We start from the raw sequence: 26,781 nt of genomic DNA, 5'->3' as shown, positions 1-26,781 counted from the left end.
ATTGATATAGCATGAAAATTTGATCTTACATTTCATCTGTACTCTTTCTCTTACCAAAACTATCTAGTTCTATTATCTTTTTCTGAAAATATAGGTGGAAGTATTTTACAATTACTTTCGTCTCTTCGGGTGCAGAATAATGCCCGTTCAATACTACATAGACGTAATGGCATGTAGTATTAGACCTTCCTTTCCAAAAGCTTCGACCCCTCCCAACGAAAAGTACTGTGTACACCCCTGCTCTACACTTTCCAAACAAATAAAAACGAACAAATTGAGGTGTTAGTAACCGACTATTTATAAAAAATATACACACCAAAGTTATTAGTATCTGCTTATTGTTCAATTTTGTACAGGATAACAAACTGCTTATTTTCAAGACCAAGATTAACAAAATTTGTTAGCAGTGGTACCGAATGCAGATTTGCCAGCTCCTTATTAATTGTGATACGGTTACGGTTATCATAGCATCACATTTATTCACAAGTTGCAGAGAAAATTACATTTATTCACAAGTCCCAAAATTCAAATAAGTGTCAAATCTTCCCACTATTTCAAATCAAAAGCGATCATTTCCAAATCATGGAAAACGAGAAAATATCGTACTTTTTTTTTTTTTTTTAATTTTTACTTACCTTTCCATTTTGTCAAGAGCGGACGGGTGGTGAAGAATGGTTTGGCTCTCGTCCATCTCCACCACACATTGTGTGGCTAGCTCCAACTCTGCAAAATAAACGAAAAAAGGAAAGTTATATTATGGGACTACAACATATTCAGACTCATGGTGATATATACACAAGAACTCTAAAAGATAGGTTACTTACTTGTCTGGAAATTCCTTTAGTTTAGCTATTATCTCAAGGACGAACATCCATGAATTTAATGCTCTACGATTATGCCTTTACGCTTTTATATTTTACGCATTATGAAATAATAGGTAAAATAAGAATGTAGGAGAAAACGGAAGAACAAAAAAACCTACGAACATGTCCACCACAAACTCACATCGCCTGGGATCAAACGCGGGTACTTTGCACCAGAGGTGAGCGCTCTAGCGTTATAAGCTAGCAAGGCCCCACGCACCTTCGTAAAAGAGAATAAAACAAAAGAACAAATAGAGAATTATATATATATATATATATATATATATATATATATATATATATATATATATATATATATATATATGATGTTTTGATACAAATACTAAAGCTCCAAGGTAAGAGGAAAGTTGAGGAATGCCCAATTAAGTTTAATGAAGTCTTGTAACTTCGCACACTCATGCCTAAAGTAAGAAAACGATGATACACAAAAGTGAGTTGATGATTGAAGATTTACTGAAATAAGAAAGCGGGAAGAAGGGAAAATTCCCGAGAAAACTCACCAACACGACATCTCAAACTCTCAGGAGTTGGGATTGAACTTGGAACTCTTCGCACAAAAGGTGAACTCTATTAGTAAGCCATCACAAAGTGGAACGCAGCAGTAGTTCGATTCCTCTTTCTACGAGGCAAAGCACCATTTCATAAAGATAGGCCCCTGACTTCGCGGTGCTGCCGTGACGTCCAGTCAAAACTTATACTGCATTGTCGTACCTCGTTGGAATTGTTGGAATGTTGTCTTTTCAATACTTAAGACATACAAATTTTCTTTGTAGTGGGTAGTGAGAAAAAAATAGAAATTAATGAAAAAGTGTGTATTTTTTCGTACTTTTTTGGTAAATCAATGTTTATAGGACTATATCTCGGAAATGAGATAACATGAAATAATTTCCTGTGCACGATATGTAGGTGCATCTATTACCTGTAAGTTCTGAAAATTTCATTACTCAACACGTAGTAATTTTCTTGTTATTCAGTAAAAAGTGAGACATCATTATCTCTGAATTGCTGCGGTGTATTAACAATCTGAAAAAACTTTTAGAAAGATCTTAAAATAGCTTTTTCAACCAAACTGTTTTGACTTGTTTTAAAAGATAAACAATCACAAATATGACATTATGATTATTTCTGCTTTGCGCCCTTTGCTATCGCACTTTATACGGAGTGCTACGTTGCCACATTTTCCTGGCGCGTATAGACTCTCAGCCGGACGGGTATTTAAACTTGTCACGCACACTGTCCGGCACTTTTTAGAGATATTTTTAAAATGTAATGTCTCCACAGATTTTAAACCAATATCTTAGAAATTAACAGGATATACAGTAAATGTACCAAGTGTTCAAAATTAGAAAAGCAAACTCTTATCTTGTTTGGATTTGCATGTGATGGTCCTCGAAAATTTGTTGCTTTTTGTCAGTTTTTCACTTATTGCACGCAGTACAAAAATACACTTGCACAGAAACAAAAACACGCACAAAGTTTATTATATGATACAACCTTAGTTGATATGTAATATTGAGTTTACACTTCACAGAAAATCTGTTTTCAGATCTAAGAGCTCCAAGCTACATTAGAATCTGCCTTTGAATAGGAATGACGCGTTTTTTTGTTTTTCTCGGCGCAGCTTCAGGTTTACTTGAAACAGAGTTACTATCTTGTTCACTCCCGGATACGCCACTGAGCACAGAATAATCAATGTCCTTACTATTAATTACTAACTCATAACCGTCTGAGTCGGAGTCATTCATCAGTTCTCCAATTTCATTATCGCTAAACATTTTGCCTCTTCTTTTTGTAATATCGCCGCTCGTGAAGGAATATCCATTTTTTTTTTTTCAATCAAAAAGCACAAGATATACTCACAAAAATATAAATGCCCATTCGTCCGTTTCATTGCAATGAACCCATATGATGTGAGTGTGTGTGGAAGTTTTTGACGTCTACGAACCGAAGGGAAGTGTTGAAGATTTTTATCAGTGCGACGTGATTAGACGCAAATACAGCCCTCGTCACCTACTCATTGCATTGTTTACTTTCGTTGAAAGAAAACAAAGGACTCATTCTGTGTTACATTCGGCAGGGGAATTGATCGCAAAACTTGGGTGAACACATGATTGCCAAGGTTACAGTAGGGCTATATTTCTTTTTAACCTTTAACATGTTCGTAAGCTGTAGAGTGTGTATACTGATAAATCTTGAGGTAGAAATGGAGCCATTGTTTATAAATATTAGGGAAGATAGCAGGAGCAGCGATGAGTCAACAAAGCCATGACGAAAGTGAATGAAGTAAGTAGATTAAGAGATGAGTTTTTGGATGTGTTTCTTCAACGTTTTATTTCGATTACATTGAGATGTGTACACTCATGTCCAAAATTATTGTCGCATATCTATAACTGTCTTCTTGTAAGAATATAATTTGATAATGATTTTGCAGGGTACTTTTAATACTGATACTATATGTAGAGTCGGGAAATGTATATTTGTAATAAATTTCATAGGAAAAGAATACGAAAATTAGCATGAGTAAAACAAAATGTTCCTAAATGGATAAGAAAATTTTAGTTTCGTTTTATTGTTCTTATTTACTGCTCTTTTGACATGAAATTTGCCACATACATGTCTTTGCCGATTATACACATACTAACATTATAAGAAATACCAGACGAATTCGTTATCAAATTATATTCCTACAATAACATATTTATAGACATGCGACAATAATTTTGGACATAAGTGTGCATGCATTAATATCTTTATGATGTTGTGAAAGGTTATAATAAATACTTTTCCTATTACATTCTTATGAAGTAGGCTTCGCGCTACAAGCTTCCTGAACGCGACAACAGTGCACGACAGCATTGCCGCACTTCCATTTACTGTATGCTGTTTCTTCATATAAGCGCGGGGAATTTAAAGATTGGGTTGCAACACGGCTCACCGCTTAACGCAGAGAATATGTTGAAGTAAACATTTTTTTTAAAAAAAATAAATACTCTACCAACTAAACCCTTTTTTGTTTATAGTTCCAAATATTTGGAACACTAGACTTCCAAATTTTCGAACAGTGTTTTGTACGTTTCTCTACCTACCATGGTAAAGGAGATCAGAGCGTCGTACATTTGTTTTAATTACAGAAAAAATATCAAGTGATGAAAATTGAACTTTTCACATCTTACAGTTAATGGATGCATCTACATACTGTACACAGGAAATTATTTCACGTGATCTCTTTTCTGAGATATAGCTCTATAAACATTGATCTACCAAAAAAGTACGAAAAAATACGCACTTTCTCATTAATTTCTATTTTTTTCTCACTACATAGTACAAAGAAAATTTTTATATCTTAAGTATTGAAAAGACAACATTCCAGCAATTCCAACGAGGTATGACAATGAAATATAAGTTTTGACTGGACGTCACGGCAGCACCGCGAAGTCAGGGGCCTATCTTTATGAAATGGATAGTAAACATATTTATGTGCAAATGTTTGCAGTATACGATGAGAAATGTCCTTCGTACGGTATTGTTGCTGTACAGATACTTCAAATGTGGTCTCATGAACATAAGGGATGAACAAAGATGTGATAGACCAGCAATAGCAATTAATGATGAGATGATCCGAAAAGTTGAAACCCTCATAAATGAAGGTAGACGGATATCCATCAAAGAAATATGCCAGGACATTCATCTAAGTATAGGGTCCGTGAAAACAATCAAACATGTCAACAGTGTCTGCACATTGGATTCCGCATCTGCTGATGCCATTTCCAAAGCAATAAACATTAGAGTCCTCAAGACAATTGTCAAAGCACATCAGTATGGCTACGATGTTTTGCCACATACTCCATAATCTCCGAATCTTGTGCTTTCGGACTTCTTCCTGTTCCCTAATATCCAAAAGATTATATGGGCCAAGCATTTTCTAGATGATAATGACTCACTTCTGAGATAGAAGAGTAAATCAATCCCAAATCTACACAGATTTACAAAGATGGCATTTGCAAGTGTTGCAACGTGGGAAAAAATAAATGTGTAACCTCGGATGGCGACCTTGTTCGAAAGATATAATTTCTGCCATGTTTCATTTTTTTTTCGAATATCCGAATTAGGTGAATATAAATTTTTTTTGAATCTTCCTCATACATCATTAAAGAACACACTAACTAAGTAGGAGAAGCACATTTAATATTCTGTATACACCGATAAAATGTGGCGTCAAGTATTGCGGGTTGGCCATCAATGCCCTAGTGTTCTATGTATCCTTTAAGAAGATCAGTTACAATCGACATTGGAACACTTTACGTAACTCGCCAATAATAAATAAAACAGTTCAGTGCAAAATAAAATTCTTTTTTCTTCGTGTCAAGTAGGAACGCTAAACTGTATGTTCTAACCCTTATTATAATTGAACACTTGCTGTACAAAACAATGTAAGTGCCACTTTACAATTGTTTCACTTATTTTATTTTTTAAATAGGTTTATGCCTTAGATTTTCATACTTCGTTATATGCTAGGTTATATTTCTAAGCAATAATATTTTCTATTTCGTGACGCTTGGGCACAATTTACTATCTTTCGTTTCTAATGTTACAGAGAAAGTGTCTGTTGAAGCCAAAGTGTTAGTTGGCGAAACTGTAACACGTATGTAGTTTTTTTTATGTGAATATATTGTTTTGCTCAGCAAATAGTTTGTTTGTGTTTACGAAACTTTTGTTTTTGGCACTTAACATTGTTTTCTACAACGAGTCTTCAATTAGTTAATTAGAGTTAATACAAAACTTCTTAAAATACTCAAATGTCAACTCCATGGTGTTTAACTAACTGCACTTTTGTTTATACCATGAAAAGTCTCCTGGTTATGTCATCAAGCGACTCCTATGTAGCTAAATTCTCAAATAACTCAACAAATGGTAGGCAGGTTACTTTGTGCGCATGGGAAAAAGGGTAACTCCACGTTAAGTTCAAACAACTAGTGGTGTAGAACACACTATACAGCGTTGGAGTAGTTTCTATAGAAAGGAGAAAACTCAGGTAGGTAAGGTTTTTAACCATTAACTTCATAGATACATAAAAATTTGTAGTTACTGATTGTAACATTTCTTTTTCTGAAGAGCTGAACCTTATGCTACATACCCTGTGTTGTGAAATGCGGTTTAATGTCTTCAAAACTGTTAATTCCGTCCCTGAGTATACACAAAAATTGACAACTTCGCGGAGTTAGGCTGGAATAAAGAACTGCAGAAGCCAGAAAGAAGAAGAAAGAAGCTGAGAGGTTGAGACGAGAAAGAATTCAGAATAATCCCGAATTATATGATTGAAGGAGAAAGAAAGAGCGCAATACTTTAAAAGGAAGAAAGGCAAAATAAAAAGTACTAATGAAAGTAGAAGAGAACAGTGAAAGTGGAGAAAGATGTGTAGACAATCCTCAGCTAGGTACAGACGAAACGTAAACAGCAGTAAGAAATTCTGCAATTATATAAATACTTTAAGTCCTCCAGCAAGTCCAGAAGGAAATGTCGTTTTTGAGAATAATAATATGCAGCCAAGTACAAGTTTATTAGCGGAAGGAAGGCAGAAAGTTAAGAGATGAGGAAGAGGCAAACAAAGAAATTAATAAGTTAAAGAAGGAAGAGATGAAATATGAAGTAAAATATAAATGTTACAAAATAAAATACTACAGGTTATGGAAAGGAAAAAGCACCAAATTCCAAAAGTAATACATTTGCTTGTAAAACAAAATGCATCTAATATAAGACAAGGGTTACTTTTCAACAAAGCTTTACTTGCACAAATAGATAACACCATTTTGAGCGAAGTAACCATCTGCAGAAAATTCGAATCTCATTGGGTCATTACATCTTAGGGAAAACTGTTAACAAAATATCGGTGCATGAAGTACTTAAAAAATAATTTTAGTTACAATCTCTCGGGAGGAAATCTCTAAGAGGAAACAGAAAAAAATGCGACATAAGTTAGTGGTGAAGTGTGAAGATACACAATGCGAAGGTAGTATGTATCCCCCCCCCCCTCAAAAAAACCCACCATAATACAGTTGCAAAAACTTTTCGAAATGATACCTTACAAAATTTGTACAAGATGGTTTGTGTCCAGAGTGTATATTTTGTGACTTATAAGTGTATATTCTCCAAGGTGTGCCCGTTTTGGATTACTGTATAAAAGACAAAAGACACTGAAAGTTGCAAATGCATAAGACATGAACGTATATAATATTTTCTAGACTGAAATACCTGCACCTATTTGGTTACAGTAACATACATATTTTGTGTGATAGTTTGTGTTTCGAAGATGCTCAAAATGAGAATTGTTATGCAAGAAAGTGTAGGAAGTGCAGTAGAAAATATCTCTGATCTGAACTTTTAAACGAACGAGATAGTTAAATATGGTGCATGTAATACAGTCGTGGAATTTTGGCCGTTCTCGTGAACATCATTCATACAATAATGATGTCTTATAAACCTAAAAATCGCAAGAAATAACCAAGAAAGCCGCCTGTACGGTTTCTGATAGTCTACGTCATCATCTGATTTCTATCATTGGACATTTGAGACTTGAATTTAACCGAATAAAGGGCGCAGTACAAAATGTTATACAGAATTAAATTTCTTTAGCCGATGCAACATCGTAACCACACAATTTTCCAACTGATTGGAATATATATTCCTGAAGAATTTCCAGATCTTAACACTATTACATAGACGAAGAGCAACACGAAAAGGGTGCTCCCGACGGTTTAGGAAGAACTCTGAAGAGAACAGCAAGTTATTCTTATAGCACAAGCTGAAGATGTATCGAACTACCTTTAATTTGTTGATTTACTTATTGAAAATATCAAAGGAATCAAAGTAATGCCTGAAGAAGAAAAACAACTGGATTACCTTGTAGCTGAGCAAGTACCATTTTTAAAAGAACACTACAAGCGCATCAGATAACATTAGCTAAGAGTGATACGTGTCAGAAGATTGAGCTGTTTCGACTTCGAGATTTACATTTTAGTATATTAAACTCAATTATCAAGATGTGGTATTGGCGCATCGTAGTAGTTCATATTACTTCAACTCCGTGGAGACCTAAAAAACTAGAACTTTAAAAGGTACTAAAATATGGCTAAAGAGTACGCCAAATGTGCTTCTGGTTAACAGTGTCATGTAATCTTGTTGAAATAGTAAAAATATTGCACAAAACAAAAAGCTGAATAAACTCAGATTTTACATTCGAAATTGTTTCCTATTTGGAGAATGGCCCAAGAGTTCTTCATCAGACAAGCATAAACTCTTCACGATTTTCAAAATATTATAGAATTAAAAAAGAAAAGGAAAGAAACAATAATCCTCTAATCTTTCTTCATAATTTTCTAACACTACTATTTACGGATAACTAACCAGTTTATGAAATGCTGGTCAACTTATAATTCATCTGAACACTACTACAGTACCTACACATATCATCACACGTAGAGGAATTCACTATCGTTGCATTCACTATATTCGTTAAATTCGAATGGAAGATAATCAAAACCACTCTCCAATGGTTACAATACAATAAACCTTGAAATAAAACGGTAATAATATTTTTCGGATACTTTAAAATTTTATACGTTCTTCAACAGAGACATTATTGCACTCTAGTACTACTGTAGGATAACTGTTTATTTTCAGATATCTCAAAATTTTATACGATACAATATCGGCTTTTTGTTTATTTGTTTTCGGTACCGGCTACGATATTTAATATTACTGCATTATATCACGTGAGAGTTTTCTTCGATTGATATTTCAAAAACGTCTAAGCAATTTAGTCCATATTTCATTAGTAATATGATTCGTGATTGGAATGATAGTTGCTAATGGTAAGGGAACATAAAAGATTTAGGGCTCCAGTTCCGGAATTTAAATAAACGTTTAAATTCAATGTGCTTCGAGAACAGGACCTAAACACATTTTGACATATGGGAGCTCGACTTACAAAACCGAAAAGCATAATTCGGTGTGCTTCCAGAACAGAACGGAAATACATCATTTGCAAACACCATTAACTAAAGAATGTAACAAGCTGCACACGACGCTGAGTAACTGTCACATGACAACTCAAGGAAACTACCTACAGCGGTTTTGTTACATAACATATTTCCCTTCTATCCTGTTATTCCAGGTGGAATACATTTCAGTTCTGGGGTCGGAATAAATTTTTGTGGGAAAACTGATTTCGGTACTGAGTGCGAAACCATTTTTTTTTAAATCACAAAATCTCTTTAGATTCCACGCTCGGATTATTATTTAATTGGTTCCGTTGCCGCTAGCAGCCCTGATTACGAATACCATAATATCAATAACTTAATAAATGGGGGTTTCGTCATATACAGATCTACTATTGTTGAGATGTAAGACATCCTTGATCAGGGATGGACTGGCTCAGATGGTGGTGCAAATATTGGTAGAACATCATATTAATTGATGGGAGAGAGGGTTATTACATCACTTATACCTAAATATCAGTTGCTTTAGACACCTTATATAACTTTATATATGCTTTTCACTCTAGAACATAATCTTGAAATAAAGATACTTCAACCAAAGTTTAAATAATACTTATTTTCTTTTAACATTTATAAACATTACTATCATGAAAATAAAACTTACATTAGTAAACAAAGGTAGTTTTTTTTTTTTAAATAGTATATTTACAGGCTTATGTGAATAATCTCGTAAGTAGAATGAAAATAGAATTGTATGAGCAATTCTGGGAATAGCGTTCTTGTTTTTCGTTCGACTAACAGTGGGAGCACATAATTTTCTTTGTTGATTTAACGTCAGAAAGCAATTGGTTGGTTAGCTGATTAGAATGTAAGTTTCTCTTCAACGCCGACACTATATGTGAACACACCTACTGTTTAAGGTGGAATTCGAACCATTATTCGAAATTGTATCCAAAGCCGAAAATTCTCCACTCAAAATCGAACTTCGGATCAAATGTGTTAGCCATTCGCCCAAAAAGAGGCACATGAAGCAATTGGGAACCTAATGAATTAACACTTTGGACTCAAAGTCCATAAGATGACCATAAATACCTTGAAACGTCGATTTTTAAAGCTTGAAAAAAGATTCGCATTCTTTGTTTTGGAAAATAACTCAAAAACATTTTGATACTATCAGGGAAGGTGTATAACTAGTCAGTAAACATTTTAATGAATGAAAATGATCCCGAAAAATCAGCAGTGTTGTAAACTTCCGTGAATTATTTTCAAGCATGTTTACACTATATCAAAGTAACTGTAAATTTAATCATTTACATGAATTAGGTTATCATGTACTAAAACTAGGTGTACTGTGATCACGGTGCAGAATCAACTTCACTGAAGCAACATGGAAAACCAAAATCATAATCTAGAAAATTCGAGACCAACTTGAGATAAACTATCAACAATGCTGCGTTTTCATCTCTGATAATAACCATCTTAGGATCTTCTCCAATGTCATATTTCAAGATAAACGTCAAGCACCGTTCGCACAATATACATGAAGGTGAAAGTGTTAAGACAAGTGAGCTCCGATTTAATGGCTCAAAATACATAGACGCTATTTATGACACACTGATTGTCTGGCCTCGAAATTTCAGCACTTTTCTTTCTTTCTTTATTAACAAAATTTTAGATGCAGCAGAGAGGTCACTTTACACTGAACGCTTACAACAGTAAGGCTCGGTTCAGACGTGCAGAAAAGTCTGTTGCGGGCCCGCAACAGACTCGCAGCAGACTCGTGCGGGCGTCAAAGATCAACCAGTTCAGACGTGCAGAAAAGTCTGCTGCGGGCCCGCAGCAGACTCGTGCGGGCGTCTCAGCCCAACCACTTCACATAGACATAGAAAACAGCTCATTTTATTTTCAGCGCAGTTGAAGATGGAAATTGAAAAAAGAAAACGTGCTGTTTTTGTATGCTTAGCCAGTAAAATCCTAAGGAAGAAACAGAGACGATACTGGGTTCATCCGTACGTAAGCTCACGACTGCTTAAAGGTGAATTTTCTTCCATGTTTATTAATTTGCGCAATGACGAAGAAAAGACCTTTAATTATTTTCGCATGAGCATCACTACATTTGATGAACTCTTATCGAAAATAAGTGATAAAATTAAAGCAGAAGATACTTTCATGAGACTTGCGATACTACCAATTGAAATGTTGGCTGTTAAATTAATGAGTTGATTTTGAGTTTAACGTCCCGTTCAGCAGCGGGGCTATATGAGACGTGGACCTACTGATTAACGTGGAATCCGAACCACATGAGCTCCCGGCGATAATCGAACCCGCGCCTCCCACGCCAAAGGCGGGTACACTAACCGCTTAGCCACGGATGAGCTCTGGCTGTTACATTAAGGTAAGTTAATTATGTTAACTAATTATCGTTTGTAAGAGCACAGAAAGTTAAACATTCGGAGACCTATTCATAGACATTTTCAGACGTTATTAGCGGCCACTGGCGTAGTTTAACAATTGCGTGACTAATTTCGATTTTTTGACATGGTGGCTTTAAATTAAAAATTAGACATTTTTTTAGACTTCCCGAATATCCCGCTCAAGAGGGGACGTTTCAATAATAGTAAAATTTCCCTTTATTTATTCACAAATTACCAAATGTGAGGATTTGCTTCAGTTACAGATGTAAAATTCGGCATGTAAACTCATATTAAAAATAATGGAGCACAGGTTTCAGCGTCTTTGAAAATTTTCTCTTGAAGGGGAGATGGGGGATTTCTATAATAGTGGGATCCGGTGGGTCAGTGATAGTGTGTTCACCTCTAGTTCGATCCCAGCTTGCGTCAAGTGGGCTTTGTGGTGCGAGAAGCACCGTGTGCGTGAGTTTTCTCGGGGTTCTCCCGTTTCCTCCGACTTTATTCATTCCACCATTTCATTCATTTATCATCATCATTATTATTTCCTTTAGCCTACCCGGTATAATCGTGCGACGTAAAACTCAAGGATTTCATTTCATTTCTATAGTAGTGACATTCCCGTTATATATTGAGAAAGTATAGGACTCGCTTAGATTGGAGATGTGAAATTCTTAACGTAAACTTAAATAAAAATAATGGATTTAGTGTTTCCGAATAATCCATTTCTAAGGTGAGAAAAAGGAAACATTTTTATAATTGTGGCATTTAACGATAGAAGGTTTTGAGGAAATCCCCAATACGTGTAGCACACCAAAAGGAGGCAACACAGCAAACGGAAGCAGAAACAGATGGGCTGATTATTTTTTAAGCGACATAGGTAGAGTTCCATGGCAAGATAACTTTGTTTAAGTTGTTCTTTATGTAAGAAAACATTCAGTTGTTATCTCTAGAATAGCAACGACGTACACAATATTATCAATTGCACGAGAAACAAAAATATTTCTGTTACATCTCAGCATGCTTTTTTATTTTTTAATCACATGAGTACCCTGATGTTCAACAATTTTCGTGTTAACTCTATTTTTTAAAAAAATTAGTACATTAACAAATAAAAACAACAATTGTCAGCCGAAAAACGATGTTTTTTCTTTCTTTTCTGTTCTGCTATTATGTTGATGGTTGTTTTAGACTTCAGCGTCCCTTTTGAGCACAGAAGCTATATAATACGTGACACCGACCCAAGAGCGCCCATGTTGTGGTTTTCAAGGGGGGCCAAATATAAGCGACTTTTCAAATATAGTTTCATTTTTTGGTGCAACTAATTTAAAAATTCTATTGGGTTTTCGATATTCCCAAGTACCATTTCCTCTTAGGGGGGGCGAACGCCCCACCTTGCCTCCCCTGATGGGCGCCCTTGCCTCGACCTAAAGTATAATGCAACGTACGTTATAAACAGTCGGTTCATTCCGGAGTGAGTGACAAGAAATCTCATCAAAGAAACTGCATTAACAATAAAGGCTTTTTCTCCAAGCGTATTTGTTGTCTATTGTTTTCACAAAAAAAAGTATTCATAGCCTCGCTGCTGGAAAGGGACGCTAAACGAAAATCAAATATAAACACTACATGAATATTAGATTTTTACATTGAAAAGTAATAATAATACATAGCAATGCTGTTTTTTTCTTCTTCTGTTTTTTCATTAAATTTCTCACATAAGGTTTCACACACCTTATTCCATGCATCCCGTTTTTTATTTCTATCTCTATACATTTCGCACTTTAAATTCAATATCTCGTGATATTTTTTGTATTTCGTTAATGAATATTTCTTCATTCAGTTCTTCGCTTTCCATTTCTGCGGGCGCGGGAAAGTCTGCACGTGTGGCTTGCCTCATTGCCAGCAATGGTTTTCCGACCCGCAACACCTGTGCGGACTCGCTGCGAGCCAGCAGTCCCCGCAACTCAATTCTCGCCCGCTGCGGGTCCGCAGCAGAGTCGTGCGGGAAAGTCTGCACGTGTGGCATGAACGATAAGAGCCAATGTATTTCCGGCTCGCGCGGGTCCGCAACAGAGTTTTCTGTTGCGGGCCCGCAACAGACTTTTCTGCACGTCTGAACCGAGACTAATAAGCGAAAGAATATTTTGAAAGAAAATCTGGCAGTGTATGCATATTTCTGTCATCCTGTTATTTACCCAGTGGGACTGAAAAATGCCTGGAAGGGAAATCAGTCGTAATGTCTGACCTCGCGAATCAATCTCAGTTGAGATGCGAAAAGGTCTTAACCCATTCAGCTAGCGATAGCTTTACAGGTCCGCAGCCAGCCCAAAAATGTAGGGGGCGGGGCGGTAGAAGTTAGGGGGACCCGATCCAACCATATTATAGTTCATCACCATGTTATAATTCATTTGCAAGACTACCGTGAAAATTTTAGGGGGGCAGTAAAACTTTAGGGGGGCCGCTCTAGCCCCACCGTGGATAACAACCTAAATACTGAGTTGCGCTGAGTTTGGTTGAGAACCGCACAAACTTTTACATTCACATAAATCGTATGTTGGGGCCATCACAGCGATACTTCTTATCAGCTTCTGCAATCTATTGGCAATTCGAGGATGCAACTACTGTTGATTTTAAAAATACGAGCGCATACAGTAGGAACAATGCAGTAAAATGGATTTTAAACACCCATATATAAGTTCAGTCAACAACAACAACAACAACAAAACAGTTTCCTGCAGCTACAGCCCACGAAAGAATGGTCAGACAGAATTTTTCTTAATGATGTGTGGTCAGGACACGAGCACCATCGTCGTTATTTCTGCCTTATGAGCGTCTATAACAATGATATGTATCAGTTTGTGATTACAAGTGACTATAACTGTGCGTAATCCTGAGTTTTATCTCGACAGCCAAACGCATCCAGATATCAGATACAGACTCCGATTTTCGAATCTATACGTCTAGATCTTCAGATTCCTGATTTGAATATCAGGTATCAGATTTATCTTGGATTCGTGTTCTCTTTTTATTTTTTTAATTCGGATTCGACCATTACAATTATTAAACGCTTTCTTAGCTTCAGATGTTCTCACTATGCCGTACGTAATAATTAATCTTATAGATACCGTATACATTTTCTGCACTATATCCAAATACTACACCCGGCGGGAGCTCATGTGGTTCGGATTCCACGTTAATCAGTAGGTCCACGTCTCATATAGCCTCGCTGCTGAAAGGGACGCTAAACTAAAATCAACTCAACTCAACCAAATACTACAATCGGATATCGGACCTGGATCCTGACCTATGAGTCCAAGTCTTTGACATACGGATATCCGCATCTCTTGGATCCGGAACTTAACCTTGTTTCATCCTGATGGAAGTACAAACAAGTAAAAACCCGATTAATAGTTCGAACCACATTAATCAGTAGCCCCGACTTCACATAGCCTTGATGCTGAAACAGGATGTTAATTTCATCAGTTAATCACACCAATAAAATGCTAGTAACAAATAAACTAACAATTTATTAGATTTGCCAATACAATTCTGTACACAGTTCATGGCCTTCTTTCCAAATTCCGGATGTTCTTCAGTGCTTTAATTTGCAAACTATTACTTGTGGTTAAAATAACGAAGTCTTGAAAGTACTACAAATTCAAACCCGGCGGCTAAGAAACACTGTGCCAATATATTTTTTAAAAATATTTCGTATTTTGGGTGTTCTTGATTCACATTATATGATCTAGGTATTATGAGTTTCATATCATAATGCAATGAAACCAGGGAGCTTATTTCCGTGTGTTTCAAGACGATGGTGAAAGCGTATTACTCCTTTCCTGTCTTTGAAATAATTACATCATACATATAATCACATCTTTTCGCTATCTTCTCTCTCTCTCTCTCTTTGTGTCTCTGTCTCTCCCTCCTTCCTTTACCTGCAAAACTCGCTTTCTTTGCGCAACCTACAAAAAAGAAATTATAACGAAGTAGAACACGCAGCACGCGCCACATTATAATTCCGGTTTTCTTGTAAACACTTGTAAAAGATTCGGAAGGAAATAACGATAAAGAGTAAATCTTTGACTTTACGGCTCATGAAGTCTGTCAGACAAGATACTTTTGCCTTTCTCACTGGTCTAGTAGCTAGCGGACGCTCCTTTGCAGGGATGCGCACGAGACGAGTCGAGATAGGATTTTCCTGACAAAATTCGAGTCGAGACACGGTTCTTCCAATATTGAAATATATATTTTTAGAGTCGAGACATTACTTTTACAGAACATTTTCGAGATGAGACAGCCACAAATCTTGTCTCGTGCGCATCCTTTACTCCTTTGTCGCAGGATCCCGGGTTTAATTCCCGGTGAGAGAACCTTGAAACTTTAACACATTATAGTGGTTCGAATTCAGCTTTAAACTGTAGATCCATGTCTCGTGTAGCTTTGGTGCTGAAAGCGGTGCTAAAGTCCAATCCAATTAACGATCAATCTGTCATACACTTTTGTTGGATAATCATACGATGTGTGATCAGTTCTAGAGCGGAGATGGCTATTTTGTAATTGAGGCTCACTCAGGCTCATTATCTGCAATAAGAGTTTTATCTGCAATAAGAGTTTCTCTATGGCTCGATCACGTGTTCATTAAACTCACTGAGGTCACGCTTTTTCTAGTAAGAATATCTAATAAGCTCTGTTCAATTTTTGCTACCCGTCGAATTCCTTCCTGTGTTGCCAATTCTACTGATTTTTCAGTATATCCCCTGAATTTTTATCTTAATGATGGATTTTTTTAAACTAGTCTCCTGACATTTACGGTATCTCCTGATATTTGCTAATTTAAATAGGCAGAAGTTGGGTGAAAATCCAAAAATTTTCAGGTTACGCACAAATATTGCTGCTTAATTCAGAAACTGTCTTCACTGCTATACAAAATATAAGCACTTAAAGAGTACATGGGTTGAAAGGATGGCTTTAGGAAACAAAGTCCTCTTACCTCGACTATCAATGAATTTTAGTATCAGAGTAGAAGTTACTCTAGTTAACAAACCTACCGACACAAGATATAAATATTTTCAAAACAAACTATGTTTGGGTTTTTACATAGACTTTACCAAGCAAATTCTTCAATAGCTTAATTTTGAAGCTAGTATCGTAAGCGATGTTAAAATGCTAGAATCCATAAATATACAGTCATTTGAACCCATTATTCCTCTTGTGACAGCATTTCCAAACTGACACTAAACTGCGATTATTATGACACAGCTATATTTCACTTGGTAATACTACTCTCAAGACTTTTGGAATGAATAATGTTAGAACGAAAAAAAAAGTACAAATACACTAAATCAGTACTTCCTCTTTTATCTAAATTTGTATGGTGCATATACTGATTGTTAAATACTCCATCAATTTTAAAGATATCTACTGAAATATACTGAAATTTTCAAGTGCTTTCAGCTGATATCTTGGATTCCTGCGTTGGCAACGCTGCTCACACTCAGCGTGTATGTTGTAACAACTTCATGACACTATTTGTACACTGGACAATGGATGAGTCAAGCATGACGCACTTCCACCATACTTTCAGTGTTTTTTTTTTTTTCGGTGCGCTCCAAAGTAATTTGTTATATATGACACTTACAGTGTTAATATTTTGCACTGACCTATAAATATTAAAATGAGCGAGAAAATTGCTATTTTCGCTTAAAACTCCAAAACAAGAAATGTTAAAGAACAAGTGAGTTTCGTTTCATAGTGTGAAACTATTGTGGACTTTTTAAACTATGGGAATTCAATACTCAAACTTCAAGTAGTACAACTATAACTACTGGTTGCAATAGATTATAATATCAAAGATAGAACCTGTTCATCGGACGCTGAATCCATGCTGCTGTTTCCCTTCTATGGCGATAAAGGCTGAAACCGGAAATCGTTAATCTGAGCCACTTCCGGATTGAATAAATGGTTAAGAGAGGAGATAGAACCTACTCTTAGGAAACTTAAGCGATTGCCAAAAAAAAAAAAAAAATACATCTCGATATCTCTTATCGTTCTTGCTATGTGGAAATCAGCATTGAAATTGGAAGTAATAATATTTGAACAAGTTCCGATTTTGGTAGAGTGTTGCGAATTGTGATTATAAGTATTCTCGAGACTCTAAATCGATTGCAGAAAACCGTTTATTGCCATCTGTTACCATTTTTGCTCTATACCGAGAAATTCTGAAACCGGATATGGTTAATTTGAACCACTTCCGGATTTAATAGATAGTTAATGGAGAAGGTGGAGCCTATTCTTGGAAAGCTGATCAACTGTCAAAAAAAGCATTTCAATATCTCTTACCATTTGTGCTCTATTGAAATTAGTAATGAAACCGGAAGTATTAGTAAATGTCGACCAGTTCCGGTTTTGGTAGAATATTATTCTTGAGAAGCTTAATGATTGCGAAAAAAAGAAAGAAAGAAAGAACTGCATCTCGATATCTTCTACTGTTTTTGCTCTACATAAATCAGTATTGAAACCAGAAGTAATTAGTAGTAAATTTTAACCATTTTGGATTTTGGTAGATTCGGGTTGTGACGTATGTTCTCTTGAGACCCTAAATCTTTGCAGAAAACCGCTTGTTGTAATCTAGTATCACTTTTGTTCTATAGGGATAGAAGCTGAAATCGGAAATGGTTAATCTGAATCGCTTCAGGTTTGAACAGAGGGTTAACGCAGGAGATGGAACATTCTTGGGAAGCTGCATAAATTGCAAATAACCGCATCCCCATATCTGTTACCGGTTTTGCTCTACGGAAATCAGTATTGAAACCGGAAGTAGCACTACATTTCAACCACTTTCGATTTTGGTAAAGTGTTGTGGGTTGTGATTATATACCATCTTGCGACATTGAATCGATTGCAGAAAACCGCTTATCGCTAAGTTATTACCGTTTTTGTTCTTTGGGAATAAATGTTGAAACCCGAAATGGCTAATTTGAACCACTTCCAGTTTTGAATAGACTTAATGAAGAGAATGGATGCTATTCTTGGGACAATGGATCGATTACAGAAAACCTTATCTCGATAATTATCTTTTACCGATTTTGCTGTTATACCTGTCGATAAAAGGACGGACGGAGAAAGCCGTTTTATAATATAATACTTTCAACACTTATGCATAGTATAGTTTGGAAGTCTATAAAGGAATCAAAGGTAAAGGAGGTAAGGAAAAGTATACGTACGACAATAAAGTGGCCTATGCTTTCTTTACTCAGCAGACGTATTGTTTGGAATCTAAAATGTAGTTATTGGAACTTTGCTCTTTACTTTTGACAGCTCAAGTGACAAAATTACTTAACTTACCCATGATGTTGATGTGTTCAAGTTCCACATGACGTTTCATTTCATTACAAGATGCTAATTTGCTCAACTCACAGAGATCGAGCCAAGCGGACCGCTAACATCCCTATTTACTTAATATCGGAAATAATAAACGTAGGTTAGCACCATCTGAATACTCCGCTACTGTATGCATGTATTGAATTTTAATATCTTAGACTATTTACTTTTATTTATTGGGCACGTTTTAAAAATAAATATATATATTAAGTTGAATAAGATTTCAAAGCTTGTAGTCTGTCTGACCAGTCTGACAGTCCAAAAATATACTAGAAATATAATTTTAAAAATTCGTAAACATTAATGCATGCATTTAAAACATGTTTTTTTCCTCCTATGTAATGTTATAAAGTATATAATGGTTATTCGTTTTATTTTTTGTGCATATATGTCGCCCCTACGACCCAGTGGCGTAGCGAAGTAGAGTTCTCCAGCCGCCCCATCACCCCAAGCACAAAATCAGTTAACTAATGTTATTAGGTGTGAAAATACATTATAATATAGTTGTAAACAATGCTTGTTTCGAAATACCTCAAATATTTACAACTAGAGCGAAGGGTGGATCTCAGGCCCAAAGCAAAGCGCTCCAGCATTTTACCAAGTACAATGTACTAACGTTGCTTGAAATAGAAAATTGAATTTTAAGCACTGTTTCTCTATATGGCTTTTCGAATTATCCTTAATTTTCATTGATATTCAGAGTTATACTAAAGCGTGGGTCTCGGGTTCGATCTTTCATGCGAGTTGTATTATTCGAACTACCAAAATTATTTTCATTCAAAACATAAAGTAGTTTGAAAGGCAAATAACATACTGCTTACTTACACACTCTTTGAAGATTTCAAATATACATATGTCATTCGGAAGTACTATAGTAATATTTTCAGACTTTTTACAAACCCCATATATATTTTCTGGCATTCGACAGTTACAAGTACCGTCAAAAGACTGTACGTCAAGCACCATGTTACATTATAAGATTACGTAGCGACTTGTTTCTCTTAGTAATCTTTAAAAAAAAAAAATAAATAAATAAAAAGAATACTTCTTTTTAAGATCTGATATCACGATATCAAAGATTCGGAAAATAATACGTCATAGCCGCTGATACCCTCAACCTACGAACAGTAACTTCCCTCATCTCAATACATTTTTTTTTTTTTTCAATCTACGAAATAATACTACCTACGCCACGGATTCCGAACAGGGTGCCACTTGCGGAGGGCAGGTGAGTGTCAGTTTGATAAACACACATTTTTTAATGAATTGTACGCCAAACACTAATAAAAAAAGTGAAACTATTTATATTAATGGACTATCTTGCCACCCACTGGCAAAATCTTAAATTATGCTATTGTTTTCCAAATTGTGAGCCTTGGCTGACTTACAGAGGCGCTGTTTTTTTTTTTTTTTTTTTTTTGAAAGCTCCACTGAAATGGGACTTAGCCATAGAAATGTCGTATCATAATTATTTGGATATTAGGCTTACATCAACAGGTCAAAGGCTTTACATAAAAAATTGTTTGTGAATTTCTATGGCTGTTTCATTTTTATGGGGACTAGTTTACCAAAATACTGTCTGTCCATTTGTCCGGGAGACAAAAAATCTTTAAAAAAAAACACTTGATGGACCACCACCAAGTTTGGTCAGGATGTACAAGGCCGCAAGTTAGGAATCGAGTTGAGCTCCCGCCGGGGATCGAACCCGGATCTCCCACACCAAAGGCACGTACGCTAACCGCTTAGTCACGAAGGAGCTCAAGTTAGAACCGAGTTCGTTAATAGAGGTGATATTGATATCGGAAGTGTTCGAAATCAATCATTTCTGGTTTTAACGTTGATCACCATACAGAAAAAAAGGTAATATGTAGCGAGAAGAAGTTTCTTGAAATCGATTAAACGTCTCCATCCTTAACTCTCTAATACAACTGGAAGTGATAAAAGACCGCTACAACTTCCGGTTTCAGAGCTCCTCCGTGGCTAAGCGGTTAGCTTACGCGCCTTTGGCGTGGGAGACCCGGGTTCGATTCCCGGCGGGCGCTCATGTGGTTCGGATTCCACGTTAATCAGTAGGTCCACGTCTCATATAGCCTCGCTGCTGAAAGGGACGCTAAACCAAAATCAACTCAACTTCCGGTTTCAATATTGATATATAGAGCGTTCACCTCTGGTGCTTGGGGTCCTGGGTTCGATCCCAGCCCCCGCCAAGTGAACTTTGTGGTGGACAAACACCGTGTAGGTGGGTTTTCTCGGGGTTCTCCCGTTTCCTCCCACTTCCTTCATTCCACCTCTTCATTCATTACTCATCATCACCGTCTCCTTTAGCCTAACCAGCATAACCGTGGGACGTAAAACTCAAAGATTTCATTTCATTTTTTTTCAATATTGATATAGCCCTACATAAATAAAAACGATAGGAAATAGCAAGAAGCGTTTTTTTTAATTGATTCAGCGTTCTGAGAAATGGCACCATATTCTCTCTTAATCGTCTTTGTGGTGGACAAACACCGTGCTCGTGGGTTTTCTCGGGGTTCTCCCGTTTCCTCCCACTTTCTTCATTCCACCATTTCACTCATCTCTCACCATCACCGTCTCCTTTAGCCTAACCGGCATAAGCGTGGGACGTAAAACTTAAAGATTTCATTTCATTTTTTTCTCTCTTAATCGTTTATTCAAACCGGAAGTGATAGAAATTAACCACTTCTGGTTTTAAAATTGATTGTTATAGAGTGGAAACGGTAATAGGCAGGGTTTCTGCAATCAATTAAGCGTATCAAGAATATGTATCCCTCACTCTAATCTCTCCACTAAAACCGGAAACGATAGAATCTATTACCACTTTCGGTTTCAATGTAATTTAAGAAAATATCATGCTGTACTAATCAAACTCTTTCACATAGTGTACAAGTGACAGTGTAAGCAGTTGGTAAGTTCGAGTCGGGAAACCTGTCTCGTTTCAATGTAGCTCTGGGGTTCATCCACTCTCTTTGAAATGGGTATCTGTGACAAACTGTGAAAGTAGAGGAGGCAGAAGCATAGCTGTCACTTCCATGAGTAAAAAAGTCGAAAAAGTATGGATACTTAACCTTCACATACAGGCCTTGGACCTTCGTGGTCAATCCCGAAAGTGGGAGGAAGGGCGACATGGCTAAAGTATTTTTTGCACTAAGGACTTCCCAATTGAAAACGTATGGTGTGTACTAGGGATGGGTAAAACCGTTTTTTTAAAATAAAAACCGGAAACCGGTTTCTAGAAAACCGAAAAACCGCCATTTCGGTTTCTCCAAAACCGGTTTCGATTTTCTTCAATACCGGTTCGGTTTTCACCGAAACCAGTTTCGGTGAAAACTTTTGGAAAACACATAAAACTATTTCTGTGGAAACGAAATCGGTTTCCGGAGAGCAACGAAACACTATTCTGGGTAGAAATAGAACAAATTTTGGAAGAAAAAACACGGAACCGGTTTTGAAGAAAACCGAAACCGGTTTCGGTGAAAAGCCGAACCGGTTTTTCTAAAAACCGAAAAGGCTGTTTTTGTGCCCACTACTAGTATGTACTGACCTAAGCCACTCCCATGACCTACGATCATACAATTACCAAAAAAAAATTACACAAATAAGTCTCCACTGAAAGAATTATTCCGCCAGTTGCCTAATTTTAATGGTAAAAATTACAAAGTAAACCTACGCCGGAAATCGAATAGAGTTTCCCGAAAAAAATGAGAAAATAGTGTATTAATCCTGCTGTTAATGACTCATTCTTCATAGAATGACAGACAACTAGTAAACTGTTATCAGACAAGGCACTTTCGCGGTCCACGACAATCTCTGTTTGAACAAACAAGAACAGTGTAAAGTTCGTAAGAAGCGACGATTAAAATAAATAAACCTCCCACGTTGTTGTCAGTATTATTTGCACAAATAAAGCATTCCGCTTTTGTTTCAGCAACCTTGTCACCGGTTCTTTCCTTCAACATCAATTAGCTCTTCGAGTATGTTTTTTCTTTCCTCCCTAATTACACGTACAATTATACATTCTTCAGATACAACAACTGTCACTAACGACATTAAAAGAATGAACAATCTACCACATGCTTCCTACTACGAAAATACGAATGAAATTTTAACTGCATCAACTATTTGACTAAACTCCATCTCACTTTTAGAAAGTAGCAAAATGGAAGTGATGTTTAACGTGAAATCGTGCAGTGTGACGTTGCTACTAATAGTTGTTATATATACTGGAAGAAATATTACGATTCAAGAAAGGAATAGGCCTAAACGAAAAACCAAACGATTGAGATAGCAGTAAATGACTGAATAATAAATGTCAATGCAACTGATACGGTTTCAGCATTGTCTTGTGTTATTTTAAGGATTATCATTATCATCTTCTTCTTTTTTTTTCGTCAATCAACAAATTAGCACCACAAAATTCACTGAACTCCTCATACACGTCATAGGGCAATGAACAGCAACTGTAATCTAGAGCCTGTCTAGTCAGCTGTACCCTCGGAAAATATGTGAAACATACTTCGGCTCCACCCCCGCCGCATAGTGGTCGAAATAGGAAAAAAAAAAAAAAACTGGACAAAACCCCAAAAATGAACTCTATCACTGCACTGGAACGAACGTCTATAGTCTTTTAGGAGGAATGTCCACTCTATATAGAACATATCTTTTTTTAAATCTTGGCATCATTCGTTCATGAAAAAACACCTGTCGAAAGTGGATAATTGGCCGTCCTTGTAAAAATGCTTTTCGTGTGTGGCAGTATGACAGAACTGTTACTCTTAAGTATGTTGATAGTCATGAAATGTTAAATATTGGTATTGTTGATCAGAATAAAAGCAATCCTTTAAGGCTAATAACAGGGCTCTAAAGCTCTAAGACACTTTGTATGCGCACTGGGGGCATTTTTACAACACTATATTCAAAGTCAATGCTTTGCTATACATTTATAATTTTTTAAAATTTCCTAGCATGTCCAAGGTTTCATTTTCGTTTTAATATTTTATGTGGTCTCTCAATTAATGATTTTTATTAAAATTAGCTGCTACTACCTGCTCCCAGGTAAACGATGCGAGCTTCAATGAGTCTGGGTGCGCGCTCAATGCTCGCAGAGACGGACTGCTGGTCACGTTGTGTCGTGTTGTCTTGCCACCTAGACAAGTCTTCGCGCACATGGTAAATCGCTGGAGGATTTACTATATCCGTAGTCTAGGAAAAATACAAACCGAGACCTGCTACACTTTTTTTGTCATCATCTGACCCGATAATTTCATGAAATAAAAAGGCTCTAGCCGAATGATATCGACAGTTTCTTTTCCAAGGAGGATAAAAAACCCGAAAAACAAGCGAAATCGCGAATATACGCACCTTGAAAACAATCATTATTGACGAATACATTATAAAACTTCCTTAACTACAGTAAATATACTAAGCACTATACTGAGTAAGAAAATCTAATGTGTTTTGACATGTATTTCGAAGAAGTGAACCTCTTTCGAAAATCAAGGGCAATTTTCCTTGCCCCTGTTGCAGGCGCCAGTGGCAACACGGACCATATTTGAGTTAATGTTCAGAAAATTACCTTATTACAATAAATTTCACGAGAAAAGAAACCTTGCTATTTTTTCACTGTTAATCTAACAGCTATTCTTAATTTCGTCGTTTACCTACTACACAGATAACTACATTATTTACATAATATATTAAAGTATTTATATTTTATAACACGCTGAGAAGTTGAGTTTGTTCGTCAGTACTCGATTTAACACTGAAAGGCTACCGGCTCCGTAAAAGATACCAGATACGCACAAAGTATCGAATTGATAAAGATTTAAAAATAGAAATACGCAAAAGTGCGTGGAATCTACAGGATGGCGCACGAAATGCCATACCATTTGTTTTGTTCATTACACATGTATTTATCATCAAAATGTTAAAAAATTAGTGCAGAATTAATTTATGAGCATAGAAATTTAGTTCAATGTAGTACGTGTTCAATGTGATCACCATTTTGTTTCACAACCTCTTGCAAGCGAACCTTTACATTTGTTACAACCTTCGTGCACAAGTCTTCCGAAACTAAACGGCACAACTGCATGATGAGAACCCTGAGTTGAGCTGCACTTGCAAGCTTCCTTGCGAAGACATTATGTTTCAAGTAGCGCCACAAGAAGAAATCACATGGACTGATGTTAGGGCTAAGCGGGAGCCAGAACGTGATCCTCTTGCACTAACCATGAAGCGAACTGATGTCTTCGTTGCTTATCCTCTATTGTTAACTTATGGACAAAGATCAGAATGCAGAACCCTTTGTATGGACTGACCAGATATTCCTAACTCAGCAGCCGTCCTCCTTGTTGATCTGCTAGGACTTCGTGTCAAAGCAACGCGAACTGCTTCTATGTTTTCAGGGTTCACGCAGTCGATTCTTCTCCACCATAGAGCCAGTTGTTTCAAATTAACGATACAATCTCTGAATAGTGTGTTTACATGGAGCCCATTTTGTACGAAAGTGTGCTACAAAACGTCTTGTGCCGCTACAAAACGTCTTGTGCCGCTACAAAACTCCTCGTTTATGTAAAGGGTCCTACACACGCACACATATGCATCAAGAAACCGTCCAACTTGCATGAAAAATGATAAAACCACAGGCAAGTTGATCGTGTATAGCCTCGTTCATGCGTGTTGAAAGTTTTCAAAATCTTCTGTATACATGCATGATGGTTTTTGCCGTTCTTCATGCATGTTTATCGTGTATGTGGTCGTTCACACAAGTTGGTTATTTTTATATTTAGGTCCGCTAATCACGATAGCAGAAGATATTACGTGACTCTCCTCCATAATGCCAAGGTCGTTAAGTTGGACAGCAAGTTGGTACATGTGCAGGCAAAAAATTCTTCCAACATACATGATGAAATAAATCTTTCATGTATGTTGGTCATGCAAGTTCGTGCGTCAATGGCTCCCTTAAAAAAAAACATAACTTTTACCTTCTGTTCAACACTCAAGCTGCTCTTATGCGCCATCTTAAAAACTGCTGTTTGGCGCCAAGTTAATATTCGATACTAACTTCTCGTGACATCTACCGGATTTTCCATAAATCAAAGTATTCGAATACGAGTTTTCAACATTCCATCTATAATATTACATATGTAATCAACAAAACAAATGGTATGGCATTTCGTGCGCCACCTTGTATTCATTTATTTTATTTTTCTTATTTTACATTATATAAAAATTTTTGATACCCTTTTATTCGAGCACGGGTAAATCTCACGATCTTACTTGAGTCATCCTTCTCCTGTTGTTGTCAGTTGCAGTTAGGGTTGCAACTACTTATATTACTAATATATTGGACTACACATGCCATTATGCTACATATGTAAAACATTTGTTATAAATAACTATGTAAAGTGACTTGTGCCATTCATCTTCCACTTGTTCTGCTAATAGAGGCAACAGTCACATTTTAAAGAAGTGTTGTATTATATGCACATTGGACATGCATAACTGTGGTAAATAACTGACAGAAAAATGCAACGTTTGTTACTCGCAATGACGTATTTTACGTACTTCTGTTTTAGTATCTTATAAAACTGAAAAACAGAATTTAAGTATTCTGGTTTTAAAATCTCAAATACTTTCTCATTCTGTTCATTAAAAGCACACAATGTTTCTCACGCGACTCAAAAAGTGCCAAGATTTTTTTTTTTTCGCCTATACACGGTAAACGAGTTTCAGTTCTCTCACTCTCGAATAATTTAACGCATGGCGGAGTGGAAGCGTTTTTTTTTTTCTTTTAAAAAATAAAAACAATGACCTCATAAATCTACTACTTTTTCCGTTAGGCACCACACATCTCTAGATTAGACGCTAATATATACGTGTGGCTTACTATATAATGATTGAGAGTGCCTCCCACCTCCATGGAATCAAAAAGACAACCGGGCTGGCACATATAGATGGCTACCAAAATAATAGAAACTAGGGATGTCTAAAATTTTGCGGAATCGACAATTTCACTTTCCGGATTTTGGAAAAATCCGAATTTCGGGGAAAAATCCGGAATTCAGAAAAATTCCGAAATCCAGAAAATTCCGG

The 26,781-nt window shown here is 36.4% G+C and overlaps 1 protein-coding gene across 3 annotated transcripts in view; it reads right to left on the bottom strand.

Annotated features, from left to right (window-relative positions):
• Khc-73 (Kinesin heavy chain 73) overlaps nt 1–26,781 on the bottom strand; it is a 571,786-nt gene that overhangs the window by 531,524 nt on the left and 13,481 nt on the right. For all 3 annotated transcript variants that reach the window (XM_081755750.1, XM_081755751.1, XM_081755752.1), the window contains exon 2: nt 636–723. In XM_081755750.1, coding sequence (XP_081611876.1) covers nt 636–723 — 88 coding nt within the window. The remainder of the gene's footprint in view (nt 1–635; nt 724–26,781) is intronic.

This window comes from Thermobia domestica, chromosome 4 (genome assembly GCF_964235325.1).
Source record: "Thermobia domestica chromosome 4, izTheDome1.hap1.1, whole genome shotgun sequence".
In the NCBI taxonomy this organism is placed as follows: Eukaryota; Metazoa; Arthropoda; class Insecta; order Zygentoma; family Lepismatidae; genus Thermobia; species Thermobia domestica.
The sequence above is the reverse complement of the archived record's forward strand: the minus strand, read 5'-3'. Positions and strand labels throughout refer to the sequence as shown.